The sequence below is a fragment of the Ornithorhynchus anatinus genome, chromosome 14 (assembly GCF_004115215.2).
Source record: "Ornithorhynchus anatinus isolate Pmale09 chromosome 14, mOrnAna1.pri.v4, whole genome shotgun sequence".
Lineage (NCBI taxonomy): Eukaryota > Metazoa > Chordata > Mammalia > Monotremata > Ornithorhynchidae > Ornithorhynchus > Ornithorhynchus anatinus.
The window spans coordinates 45601129-45615204 of NC_041741.1; the positions used below are offsets into that span (position 1 = coordinate 45601129).

Genomic DNA, 14076 nt, shown 5'->3' on the forward strand with positions numbered 1-14076 from the left:
TTGGAGAATACAACAGATTGACCTCATCTGTAAAACGGCGATTGAGTGCGAGCCCAGTGTGGGACAGGGACCGTGTCCGACCCAATTTGCTTTTACCCACTCTAGCGCTTACTCCGGGGCCCGGCACATAAGTGTTTAATGAATACCATAATTATGATTATGATCCCTGTCCACGAGCTCAATCTAGAAGGGGAATTACCTAAGGGAAATAGTAGAAGTATTAGGATATGTACGTTCGGGCTGGGCGGAATATTCAACGTGTTTAAGGGGTACACAGCCAAGTTTGGAAATGCAGGGAAGCATAGAGAAGTGTGGCTTGGGGGCAAAAGCGTGGGAGTCGGAAGATGTGGGTTCTAATCCCTGCTCCACCACTTCTCGCTGTGTGACCTTAGGCAAGTCACTTCACTTCTGTGTCTCCGTTCCCTCAACTATAAAATGAGGATTAAAAGACTGTGAGCCACACATGGGACAACCCGATTACCTTGGATCTCCGCCAGGACTTAGAACAGTGCTTGGCACATAGTAAGCATTTAACAACTATCATTATTATTATTAATGTAGAGAGTAGGGCAGATAGATGAATTTCAAAGGGTTTTGAAGACGAGGAGAGAGGGCTCTCAGGAATGATGGGGAGGGAATTTGAGAGGAAGGACATGGGCACAGGGTTGGCAGCAGGTCAGAAGAAACTGAGGTACCAACAGTAGATTGGCATTGGAGGAATGGGGCTTCGTGGTTGGGTAATAATTATGGTACTTGTTAAGCACTTACTATTGGCCAAGCACTGTTCTGAGCACTGGGGTAGATACAACTTAATGAGAATGGACAGTCCATGTCACATATCGTATTTTTGATGTACTATGTGCCAGGCACTGTCTTAAGTGCTGGGGTGGATACAAAGAAATCGGGTTTGGACACAGTCCCTGTACCACGTGGGGCTCATGCTTTTAATCCCCATTTTAAAGTTGAGGTAACTGAGGTACTGAGAAGCAAAGTGTGGTGGGGCAGGGATTAGAAAGCAGGTCCATCTGACTCCCAGACCCCTGCTCTATCCACTCAACTACATCGCTTCTGGGTTGGAGAGATCAGTGAGGTGAAGTAGGAGGGAGAGGGCTTCCTCTTAATAGAAAAAAACCTCAAAGGTCATGAACTGGATGTCAGGCTGATGGAAGTCAATATCATTCCCACACCATTAGGATACTCACAAATGCTCTCATTGGGTCAGAGAAAAACTCCCTTCATAGTAGTTGCTGGCTAGTAAGAGTGGTTGTAAGCTACTCAGCACAATAGGGGCACACACAATTATGGCCTAAGCACTTGGGTGGATAAGATAATCAGGTTGGACACAACCCCTATCCCCCATGGGGCTCACACGCTAAGTAGGATGAAAGAACTGAGGAAGAGATTTGCTCTCTAGGTCATCCAGGAGACCAGTGCTCTGCCAGTTTTAGAACCCAGGTTTTGACTACCTGTCCCTGTCCGCTAGGCTCTGCTGCTTCCTACAAATTGGCAAAGTATGGGAAATAACAAATGCATAAATTATATGTATGTACATATGGTGGCCAAGATAACTCCTTAAATAGGGAAGACACCTGCTGAGGCACTTCATCACAAGCAGAAAGGCATTGGGCTGAGCAGCCATGAGCCCAGATTTTCATGGTATTTAAGTGCCTGCCATGTGTGCCAAGCAGTGTATTAAGCACCGGGGTAGACTTGCTAATCAGGTTGGACAGATGCCCACTTTACAGATGAAGTCACTGAGGCAGAGCTCCAAGCCAGGACTTCATGAGTCAATTGTATTTGAGTGCTTACTGTGTGCAGGGGACTTTAATAAGCACTGGGGAAAGTACATTTTAAACAGACATATTCCCTGAGGTTAGTGTGGGTAGAGGGCTAAAAGTTGGGTTAAAAAAAAGCCTTACAGGGTAAAGTGGCTGTAAGCAGTCCCGCTTGATGACCACTGAAGCTTATATTGCACCTGAGGTCCCAGAGCAGAAATGCAAGGAAGTCAACCTCTGTTCCAAATCCCTTGAAAACCCCAGCAGCAGCAGCCAAGGTCTGGCACATCCAGGCTACTGTCCCTCTACCCCTACTGAGATCTGCCCATCCTCCCCCCGGGGAGCAACTTACCAGGCCCAAAGAGTTCTGAAACATGTGGCACCTGCCTATTACTTGCTCTTGAATCAGGAAGGGGGCAGGGATAGGGAGGGGAGAAGGCAGGTGAGCAAACAGCCAGCCAGGCTGGGCAAACATCCAACAATTAGTCATGACAAGTGGCCATGGCGGAGACGTCCTGTGGTGGTCGGACGGGGAGAGCTACAGCCAGCACGGGTGACATTGGCCTGTTTAGGTGGGATGCTTTAGGGTGACGTCCTGACTCCGGGGGGCACGGTGGAAGATCTCCTGCTGCCCTGTGACAGTGTGGCACAACATCTCCCCATCCTTAGTCCAGGAACAGAACACCCTGATGCACATGAGCAGGTGAGGATGGAGTGGCTGTGTGTGGGGGGGGGGGGGGGGTGGGATGGGAAGGGCGACTTGGATCCTACTTATCCTTCCCTGGCTCCTGGTCAGAAGATTCACCCAAACCAAGTTTTTATACAATTGTTTTATTCATAGACCACCAGCTTGCTCCCAATCGGTCCCTGGCATTAAGCAGCTTCCTCTTTAGCAATCCGGTCCTTCTTGAGTGGTCCCTGGAAAGAAGTCATGACTATGTTAGTGGGAGAGGAAGGCAGACCATCACGGTTTAGGCAGGGGGATTCGGCCTCTAGCTTTCTCTACCTGGTCCCCACCCAGCAGTCCTGTCACCACCCTCTTGACCCCAGCTGAGACACCCAACCAGGGAAACCCAGTAATTGAGGCAATTGTTAAGCCCTTACTAGCACTGAGCTAGACACAAGACAATCAGGTCCCACAAGGGGCTCAGTGAATCATTTGGCAGATGAGGAAGCTGAGGTGCAGAGCATGGAAGTAAAGTGCCCAGAGTCACACAGCAGCAAAGTGGTAGAGCTGAGATTGGAAACTCAGGTCCTTGCTTTTCCTTCGCATCCATGCCGCTTCTCCACATGGAGATCTGAGCTGGGAAGCGGCAGCAGCAGGAAAGTGCCAACACGGAGTGCCACCCTGTTAGATTTCTGCGGTGACTCCCGGCACGGGCCAGACACGAGTTGGGGAAGTCTCAGGCTTCGAGGGCTGTCTGTCCCCCTCTTCCCGCCTCCCCCCGCCCTGAATTCACTCCTCTAATGCTTTCCAGCTCAGCCTCATCCTGAGCAAATAGCAGCAGCCCTGTGCGAGGTTGCACAAGAGCTAGTCCGGCAGGTTTCCTGCGTGCAATCTCTAGACTTATCTGTAGACAACAAACAGTTTAGGTCATGGCATCTGCTGTCTTGAGAGCAAGGAGGGGGATGGGGAAGGAGAAAAGGAGGTCCTCACCATGAAAGCCTTCTTCTCCTCCACTGTCTGGAAGCGGCCGTGGCCAAACTTGGAGGTGGTGTCTATGAACTTCAGGTCGATCTTCTCCAGGGCGCGGCGCTTGGTCTGCACCAGAAGAGACTACGGGCACAGAGCGCAGCCCGGTCAGGGGCCGGTCCTTCACGGCTCCTCACCACCCTCCTCGCACGACACCAATAACCCCCTTCCTCCCCGCAGCCAGTCCCTGGCTACAACAGAAGGCCGGGTGTTCCACTCCACCTCTCAAATGCCCTGCGCGGCCCCGATGGCCGGCACCCCGAAGCCCTGCTCACCTTGCGGAGGGTGAGGACACGTTTCTTGGTTCCCACAACGCAACCCTTCAGCATGACAAAGTCATTGGTCACTTCACCATAGTGGACGAAGCCTCCCTGCGGAAGAAACGGCGGGTGAAACATCACCGCTATTTCCCAATCCTATCCACCTTGCCTTCGGTGTCGATTACGCACTTGGGTGCCACTTGGGAAGCCACGCTGCTTCCCCGGGGAAGGATGGCAGCCCTTCGGCCCTCAGACCACCCCCAGGACACTGGAATATAACCCTTATCCTCTTTCCCTTATCGTTCATTTTAATGTCGGTCTCCCTCAAGACTAACCTCCTTGCGGGCGGAGATCGGGTCTACAGACTCACTTAAGACTCTGTACTCTCCCAAGCGTTCAGTACAGTGTTCTGCCTACAGTAATTCCTCAAATACCATTTGCTGACGTGGACACAGGAGCCCAAGAGGCTGGCCCCCAAGTGCAAAAAGAAAACATCGCTAACCCTTTCCCCAGCCTCGCCGCCATCCTCCCCGCACGCCGGGAACCCCGAGCAATCCACACGGGGTTGAGGTGGGCAGGGAGATGGCTAAGGCCGAAATGCAGACACCGTGCTCTCCGGGGGGCCAGCTGTGAGGGAAAGGAAGATTGCGATCTTCTGGAGAAGATCGGAGTCAGCAGGATGCAAATCCCTCAGCTTGGAGCCAGCTACAATAGATGGAGGTTTGCCTTCTGCAAGGAGCTGCCAAGGGAGTTTCGGGCTTCGGGATCAGTTAATAACTTGGTAAACAGTGCACCCTATGATTCAGCCCGTCCCTGCACCACCTGGACTTTCCCTGAGCCGCGTCCAACCCCGCCAGCTGGGGGGCCGCTGCTGCTGAGCGCAGCATATCTGGCGGAGGCCGGGGGAGGGGAGTCGGGCGGGGCCTCCAACCCAAGAGGGACACCCACCAGCGGATTGATGCTCTTGTCCGACAGATCGTAGTCGGTGGAGGCGTTGTTCTTGATGAGTTTGCCGTCCTTGATTTGGTAGCCTTGGCCAATCTTGTAGATCTGAATAGAATAATAATAATGTTGGTATTTGTTAAGCGCTTACTATGTGCAGAGCACTGTTCTAAGGGCTGGGGGAGATACAGGGTCATCAGGTCATCCCACGTGAGGCTCACGGTTAATCCCCATTTTACAGATGAGGTAACTGAGGCCCAGAGAAGTTAAGTGACTTGCCCAGTCACACAGCTGATAAGTGGCAGAGCCGGGAGTCGAACTCATGACCTGACTCCGAAGGCCAGGCTCTTTCCACTGAGCCACGCTGCTTCCCCAGGGAAGGATAGCAGCACTTCAGTAAGGCCACGTAGAGAGGCGAGAGGGGAAAGCCCAAGGCCAGCAGGAGCCGCAGCCACCCAGGGAGCCACGGGCCACCTCCTCCGGGGCACTTGTGCCTCATGTTAAAGGGCAGACGGCCTCGCCCTTCTCGAACAATGGGCGCGTGTCACCGGAGGGCCGCGAGGCAGTTTCCCCGGCCACAGGGGAACCACCGAGGTGCTCGCAGGAAGCCAAGCCCCTCAGAGCAGTGCGGCGGGACATGGTAGAGAATGCGATCTCCACATGTCCCGTATTGTTCAGGGAACAAACAAGCGATAGAAGATGCTGACAGGGGAAGAGATCAGAGCCCAGTCGTCCCGCGTCCAGAGTTGGGATGGATCCCTGGGGACCTACAGCCAGAGCCTGGACTTTCCGGCGTCTGGAGCCGACCCGCAGCTCACTGGGAACAGAGAGGGAGGGTGGATGCGAGGGAAAGACTCAGAAAAGTTCAGCAGTTCCCGGAGCCGGCCGGCCGGCTCACTGTCACCCAGTCCTACCCAGCCGGCTCCCTTCACACCTCACCTTCTTGTTGATCTCGGTGCGGTGGTGGTAGCCCTTCTGACCGGCGCGGGCCACAGAGAAGGCCACGCGGGCAGGATGCCAGGCCCCGATACAGGCTACTTTGCGGAGACCTCTGTGGGTCTTGCGAGGGAGTTTCTTTGTGTGCCAGCGGCTGGTCACCCCTGAAAGAGAGGGTCACGTGAGTTCCGGAGGGGGAAATTGATGAAGCGGAGGGGGGCCGGTGGAAAGAGAGCGGAACTTGAAAAGCAGGTGACTATAAGGTGTCCCGTTTAACCTTGGGCAACTATCTCCTATGCCTCAGTTTCCTCTTCTGCAAAGCCTCTAACAGGGAACGTGTCCCCTAGTGCTGTTTTTTTTTAATGACATCTATTAAGTGTTTACTGTGTTGTCAGGCACTGTGCTGGGCAGATACGTGCTAATCGGATTGGAAATAGTCCATGTTACGCATGGGACTCCCCATCTTAATCCCCATTCACAGGTGAGCTAATTTCAAGGGAGAGATTAAGTGACTTGCGCGAGGTCATACAGCAGATAAGTGGCAGAATGGGGATTAAAACTTGGGTCCTCCCGACTCCCAGGCGTGTGACCGTTCCACTAGACCTTACTCTTCTTAAGTGTTTAGTAGAGAGCTGTGCACACCTTAATCGGTCAGTAAATACCACTGATTGCTCTCCTCCCTCAAAATAAGGCAGGACAGGGTCTAACATGCTCCGACCCCAGAACGTGGCACACACAGAGCCCTTAATGCCATCATTACCCTCGAGTCGAGCCCACGGGGTGGGGTTCCCGGTACGGCCGGCCCCCAGCATCCCAACCTCAGCGCTGTTCTCAGAAGGAAGGCAGCAAGGAAGGATTCCTCATCGGGGTCGGGCGCCGTGCCCGGCGCTTTTTCCAGTGCCTCATCACTGAACAGCCCGGCCCCGGGGATGAGGGCATCGAGCCCCTTCCCCCATCCCCAGCGGGTCAGGTATGGATTTTCTGGAAAGGAGCACCTACCTTTGTAACCCTTGCCCTTGGTGACACCGATGACGTCGATCATCTCGTCCTGGCCAAAGACCGTGGCCACGGGCACCTGCTGCTCCAACTTCTCCCGGGCCCAGTCCACCTTCTCGGCGATGCTGCCGCCATTCACCTGGATCTCCATCAGGTGAGACTTCTTCTGCCTCAGGGGGAGGACGCGCATCTGCACAAGAGGCGGAGGACTTGTCAGACTAGCGGGAGCGATGGGGGGGGGGGGGGCGGTGGCTTATCGTTTCGGTGCCTGGGACTCGCTCCTTTTCTAATGCTCCCTCAGCCGTGAGTTATTTTCCGTAATTTACACTGTCCGTCTGGCTCCCCTAGGCTCGTGAGCAGGCTCTCCCAAATGCTTAGCCCAGTGCTCTGCATACCAAGAGCGCCGAACAGGCCGGGTACAGTCAAACGCTCAGCCGGCAGAAGACACCCATTTGAGGGAAAGGGGCCGACCGTACCGGTCCCAGCTCTGGCCCAGCCTGCCGATCACCGGGTCAGGACCGGGAGAGGTGACCGTTCTCAGAAGGAAGGCAGCAAGGAGAGTATCCTCATTCGTTTCGGGCGCCGTGCCCGGCGCTTCTTCCAGCGACTCATCACTGAACGGTCTGGTCTGCCTGAGGGACCACTGTGGTGCACCAGGGCTTTGGCCTGGGCCATTTTGCCTTGGGCCACGCTGCCGGTCTATTTTTGTCTTTCTCCCCCTTGCAGACTGGGAGCCCGTTGGGCAGGGATTGTCTCTACCTGTCGCCGAGTTGCACATTCCAAGCACTTGGTACTGTGCTCTGCACATAGTAGGCACTCAATAGATACAACTGAATGAATGCCTACAGCCAGCCTTGAGCAAGGCTTTCATGCCCTGGTGTCCACTGGTTAAATAGTACCCGGAGCTCTGCCAGACCCTTTGGAGAACAGGCCCTGTCCTGTTGCTGTATTAAAAAAACTGAACTGTGATCTGAACTCCAGAGATGGTGGGTGGAGAAGCAGCACAGCCTAGTGGAGAGCACGAGCCTGGGATCCAGGTGGAGCTGGGTTCTAATCCTGGCTCTGGAGCAGGTCACACTTCACTGCTCTGTGTCTCAGTTACCGCCTCCGTAGAAGGGGGATAAAGTCTGAGCCCCGGGTGAGGCAGGGGCTGTGTCCAGGCTGATTAGCTTGAATCTAGCCCCGTGCTTGGCATAATAAGCACTTAAAATATCATAAAAGTGGTGCGGGACACCAGCTGGGCAAGCTTCTCCTTTAGGGCAAGTGGAGAACGCGGGATGCAGTGCCCCCTGCTGGCAACATTGGAATTTGCCCCCGAGCCCATGCTGAGCTGAAGGTTGAACATTAGCAGCCCCAAGGGCTCGCTACCAACCATATGGCTAGTCCAGTCTGCTTTAAACCCAGGCTTCTGGCAGTTCCTAGAGAACAAGCACCTCTGGGCTAGTAGAGCACAGACCAGGGCGGCCAGGACTCCGATGGATCCTGACCCCGGGGCCAATCTGGGGCCCCCAATCATCGATATCCCCAGGTCTTCCCCTCGGGCCGGGAGTCAGATGGATCCTGACCCCGGTTCCCGAGCCTCAATTCCCCCCCTCGGGTCCCGGGCCACTCACCTGGGTGTGAGCGATCACACGGATAACCTGGCAGTATTTCTTCATACTGTTGAAGTCCTTCTCCAGCTGCTTCTTGCCCTCCTCATCCTGCCATTTCTTGCAGTACTTGGTGAAGGCCTTCTTCTTGGATTTGTGCCTTCAGGAGCAGAGCACAGTTGGGGAGGGGGTCTCGGCTCAGCCCTTCATCGGCCCCCTCGGGGTCGAGCGGAAGGCGCCGGGGCCAAGGAGTCCTGGCTCACTGCCGGCTTCCGAGGAGTCCTCTCCACCGGCAAGCGGAGCCGAGCTCATCGGGCAGAGGCGGGGTCGCCAGAGCCGAGCGGAGCTGCCGCGGGATGGTCGGAGCGTGTTAATAGATGTCAAAGGCATCCGGAACAGACACTGCAATTCCTGTTCCCCTCAGCCATTAACTGGGCAGGAAACCTCCCTGGGCTCCACAGAAAAATTGTGCACTCTGCACCTACGAAGTGCTCAATAAAGTGGATCGACTGACTGCAATTAACACTACGGCTGGGCTTTTCTGGGGGCAAAAATAGTAAATAAAATCCCAGGCCCATCATCCTTTCTGGTTCAGATCACAACTCGCCCAGAGGACACAGAACTACATTCAGAACTTGACAATCAGCATCAAGCGCCAGAGGCGGTTTCCTATGTCCGCCCGTCAAGGGTCTCATCACTTGTAGTCCATTTCCCAAACCTCCCTCGACACACCCCAAGGAAAATCCCACCATCGTCCTCCTTCGGGCCTATCTGATCTACATTTGGGTGCCGGTTATCCTGTAATTGAAGGCACATCCCCTACCCATCTGGGCATATGACACCCCCTGGGAAGTGAGGCCCGTCCCATCTCATCAACTCAACTCTGATACGTGTCAGACTTCACGAGTCAGGTGGAGCTCTGGTCTTCCCGGCGTCCTTACCAGTTCTTGTAGAAACGCCTCTTGCACTCATCGCTGATGTGTTCGGCGAAGATGGTCTTGAAGGTGCGGAGGCCGCGGGGGGTCTGCACGTAGCCGACGATACCCACGATGACCATGGGTGGGGTCTCCACGATGGTCACGGCCTCTACCACTTCCTTCTTGTTCACCTCTGAGGGGAAGAGAGGCACAAACCTCAGTTAGGATACAACCAAATCCAAGCTATTTATTGGCGGTTTGCTCTGTGCAGAGCACCGCTCAATATACCGCATGTTCCTTGCCGGCAAGGAACTAGTTCAGAGGGGCTCAACACATACAAATGCATACTGAGGCTAAGAGTGAGGTGGATATCAAATGCTTGAAAGATACAGACCGAAAGGGAGTTGGTTGGGGGTTGATCGGGGAAGGCCTCTAGTAGGGCTTCAAAGTTGAGGAGCAGGGCTGTTGCTCAGTAGGAGCCTGGGTTTAGGAGTCAGAGGTCATGGGTTCTAATCCCAGCTCTGCCTCCTATCAGCTGTGTGACTTTGGGCAAGTCACTTCACTTCAGTGCCTCAGTTACCTCATCTGTAAAATGGGGATTAAGACTAAACCCCATGTGGGACAACCTGATTAACCTGTATCTACTCCGGTGCCTAGAACAGTGCTCAGCACATAATAAGCACTTAAATACCAATATTATTCTTCTACAAAGAGGGAGGGAATAAGTAGGCAGCAGACTGTGGTGATAGGCCTAATGGGACACATCTCCTGCTACAAAATGGTCTACAGACTTAGAATTAGGGAGCCTTACCCCCACCTCTCATTGGGTTCAGGTGACTGCTGTTCTCCCTTAGTTGGTCAACACAGTATAATAACTAGAATTTCTGGAATCTTTTCTTGGTGTGAAAAGTCTGGAATGCGGTTGCAACTATGTATTGAGTTTATGAATGTGTAGAACACATTACACACAAAATTGAACATTTTTTTACTGATACTCTATGCCAGTCACCGTACTAAGCACTGGAAAAGTACACGCTAATCAGGTTGGACAGACCATGTCCCACATGGGGCTCACAGGATTACTCCCATTTTACAGATGAGATCATAGAGCAGACAAATGGCAGGGCCAGAATTAGAACTCAAGGCCTTTATTCATTCAATTGTATTCATCGAGCGCTTACTATGCAGAGCTCTGCCCTTAAACACTTGGAAAGCACAATTCAGCAACCAATAGACAATCCCAGCCCACAATGGGCTCGGTCGAGGGCAGAGAAAGGAATCAAAGCAAGTAAGCAAGCATCAGTCTCATCAATAATAAAATTACATAATACATGTAATATAAATAGAATTATAAATATATACACAAGTGCTGTGGGGACGGGGGGCAGAGTTAAGGGAGTAGGGGCGATGGGGAGGAGAGGAAAAAAGGGTGCTTATTGTGGGATGGCCTCCTGGAGGTGAGCCTTCAGCAGGGCTTTGAAGGGGGGCAGATTGGTAACTGGCAGATTTGGGGAGGGAGGGCATTCCAGGCCAGAGGTATGACATGGGCCAGGGGACAGATGAGGCACTAGGAGTGTAGAAGGTGAGGTAAGAAGGGAGCAAGGTGATAGACTGCAATGAAGTCGATAGGAGTTTTTGCTTGAGTCCCTCTGACTCCAGAGCCCGTACTCTCATCTACTAGGTCACACTGCCTCTCAGAGATGGTGGATAAGTAGCTTGGTCCTGTAGCAAGGTACTGCAACCACACTGCCGTGTTCCTGCCCAGACCACATCTCTTTCTGCATGTCACTACCCTGGCGGATTGGAAGAGTCTCTGCCTCCATGGTTTCCCAAGGATACTCCCATCCACCACCACTAATCAGGGCAATTGCTAGGTCAAAACATTTCCCAAGTGCTGGGGCAGATACAAAGTAATCAGGTTCTACATGAGGCTCGGTCACAAGGGGCAAAGGTGCTCTATTCGTTTTGCAGATGAGGGAACTGAGGTACTGTGACTTGTCCAAGGTCACGGAATTTGAATGACAGAGCCAGGACTAGAACCCAAGTCCTCGTTCTTCCCACTGGAGACTAAGGTAGGCCCCAGCACACGCTGTCACCTTGTGCCAGACAATGACATGCACAGTGTAACCCAGAACGCGGCTCCCTTCTACTGGTGAATAGAAAAACCTTTTCCTTACAGGAGAAAGCAGCGTGGCCTAGGACAGTGGACGGAGCCCGGGCCTGGGAGGATCTGGGCTCTCATGCCGGTCCTGCCACGTGTCTCGTTTGACCTTGGGTAAGTCATCTTACCAAAAGTTCTCTCTTTTCTCAGCCCTAAAATGAGGGTTCAATACTCCCTCCTTATTGTGAGCCATGTGGGACTGGAACTGTGTCCAACCTTATTTAGCTTAATAATAACAGTATTCGTTGAAATGCTTACTGCGTGCCCAGAACCGTAACTAAGGGCTGGGGTGGATCCATGCACATCGTGTTGGACGGTCTGTCCCACCTAAGGCTCAGTCACATTTTAGACAAGGTAACTGAGGCAGAGAAGTGAAGTGAGTTGCCCAAGGTCACAGAACAGAAGAACGCAGGATTAATAATGACGGTATTTGTTATGCACTTACTATGTGTCAAGCGCTCTAAGCACTGGGGTAAATACAAGGTAATCAAGTTGTCCCACATGGGGCTCATAGTCTTAATCCCCATTTTACAGATAAGGTAACTGAAGCTCAGAAGTTAACTGGCTTGCCCTAGGTCGCCAAGCAGCCACGTGGCAGAGGCAGGATTAGAACCCACGACCTGACTCCCAAGCCCATGCTCTTTTCACTAAAGCACACTGCTGCTTCAAAATAATAATTCTATAATATTCTACAATAAGTACTCACTACGGGCCAAGCACTGATCTAAACGCTGTGGGTAGATATAAGACATTTTAATAATTATGGTGTTTAAGCGCTTATCATGTGTCAAGCACTGTTCAAGGCGCTGGGGGTAGAAAGCAGTGTGGCTCAGTGGAACGAGCATGGGCTTGGGAGTCAGAGGTCACGGGTTCGAATCCAGCCTCGGCCACTTGTCAGCTGTGTGACTGTGGGCAAGTCACTCAACTTCTGTGCCTCAATTCCCTCATCTGTTAAATGAGGATTAAGACACTGAGCCTCACATGGGACAACCTGATGACTCTGCATCTACCCCAGCGCTTAAAACAAGTGCTCTGCACATAGTCAGCGCTTAACAAATACCAACATTATTAAAATGGAGATGAAGACTGTGAGCCTCACATGAGACAACCTGATTAGCCTGTATCTTCCCCAGCGCTTAGAACAATGCTCTGCACATCGTAAGCGCTTAACAAATACCAACATTATTATTACTAAAATGGGGATGAAGACGGTGAGCTTCACGTGGGACAACCTGATTACCCTGCATCTCCCCCAGCGCTTCGAACAGTGCTCTGCACATAGTAAGCGCTTAACAAATACCAACATTACTATTAAAATGGGGGAAGCCTGTGAGCCTCACGTGGGACGACCTAATGACCCCGTATCTCCCCCAACGCTTAGAACAGTGCTCTGCACATAGTAAGCGCTTAATACCACCATTATTACTAAAATGGGGATGAAGACGGTGAGCCTCACATGGGACAACCTGACTACTCTGCATCTCCCCCAGCGCTTCGAACAGTGCTCTGCACATAGTAAGCGCTTAACAAATACCAACAATACTATTAAAATGGGGGAAGACTGTGAGCCTCACGTGGGACGACCTGATGATCCTGTATCTCCCCCAGCGCTTGGAACAGTGCTCTGCACAGAGCAAGCACTTAAACCCCGCCCTTTTTGGGGAGCTAAAGTGAATGCAAGAAAGAGAGGCGACGACTCACTGGACCCAGGCCTGTCGACTTCCCGCACGATGTGGGTCATGCCCGCCTTGTAGCCCAGGAAGGCGGTGAGGTGGATGGGCTTGGTGGGGTCATCCTTGGGGAAGCTCTTCACCTTGCCCCGGTGCCTGCTGCTGCGCTTCCGAGGCAGGAAGCCCAAGGAACCGTGCCTGGGCGCCGAGAACTTGCGGTGGGACTAAAAGAGACCCAAAAAAAAAAAAGCATCTTTCGTTAACGCTGCCTTTTCGACCCCACGAGCCCTGCCCCACCTTCCTCGGGAGCACTTCCTGGGGCCTGCAAGGAACCCCTTTCAGGGATTCATTTAATAGTACTTATTGAGCGCTATGTGCACAGCAGTGGACTAAGCGCTCGACCTGATCATGGGGCCGCTTAAAAAGCGTCCAGGTCGTCCTGAATTGACAGGGCAGTCCCATCCCAGGGGCTCCAGCTTCCCCACCGGCTTCAGGAAGCAATCAGAACTCGGCAATTAGGTTTTTTATGTCCACCCATCGAGGATATCATTTGGATCCAGTGGTGCCCCATGCCTTTCATGCCATCTAGGCCGCCCAGCCTCGGGCCCGCATCCAGCACCCTGGCCGCCCTCGCCAGCGCCGAACCCCGAAAATGGGGCCGCCTCCGACTCCCCCGGGGCTCCCTCTCCCCGCCGAGAAGAGAGGGAGGCACGGAGGAGTCGCGATGGCGCCGATGGAGACGGATAGTCCCAGCCCCTGGTCTCCCGCAAGCCCAAGCCGCCCGCCATGGCCGCACGTACCATGACGACACCACGTCGACGAAGCGAGAGAGAGCGAGCGGGTCGCCGGCTTTTTTATATATAGGCGCTCTGGCCCCGCCCCTTCCGGCCGAGGGGGCGCGCGACCTCGTCGACGTCGACGCGGCCCTGCGCGCCCGCGTGCTCTTCGCGCATGCTCAGTAGGCTGCGGACCCTTGTCAGAAACGAAGGGGGAGGGGGGCGCGCCTACGGAGCGCGGCCGCGGCCTAACTTGGTAGAAAGCGTTCTGCTGGACCATGGTGGCTGATTTGGGTGGAAGTTAGAGGGGCTTCGATCTGCGGGAATTGGGTGATTAGGTGTCCGAATGAAGCTCACTTCA

At 53.4% G+C, this 14076-nt stretch overlaps 1 protein-coding gene and 3 non-coding genes across 4 annotated transcripts; all 4 read right to left on the bottom strand.

Moving 5' to 3' along the window:
- Positions 1-2590: 2590 nt before the first annotated feature.
- RPL3 (ribosomal protein L3) lies at positions 2591-13820 on the bottom strand. The gene is made up of 10 exons (XM_016226605.2): positions 13740-13820; positions 12971-13163; positions 9133-9301; positions 8216-8351; positions 6606-6792; positions 5610-5770; positions 4677-4778; positions 3744-3839; positions 3433-3552; positions 2591-2693 (listed from the first exon to the last, which is right to left on the bottom strand). The coding sequence occupies exons 1-10, from the start codon at positions 13740-13742 to the stop codon at positions 2649-2651; spliced, it is 1212 nt and encodes a 403-aa protein (XP_016082091.2). The 5' UTR covers positions 13743-13820; the 3' UTR covers positions 2591-2648.
- Positions 6431-6523, bottom strand: LOC114816824. The gene has a single exon (XR_003764631.1). It is a non-coding gene; the product is annotated as a small nucleolar RNA U83B (small nucleolar RNA).
- LOC114816825 lies at positions 7133-7225 on the bottom strand. The gene has a single exon (XR_003764632.1). It is a non-coding gene; the product is annotated as a small nucleolar RNA U83B (small nucleolar RNA).
- LOC114816826 lies at positions 8352-8407 on the bottom strand. Its single transcript, XR_003764633.1, has one exon. It is a non-coding gene; the product is annotated as a small nucleolar RNA U82P (small nucleolar RNA).
- Positions 13821-14076: the final 256 nt, after the last annotated feature.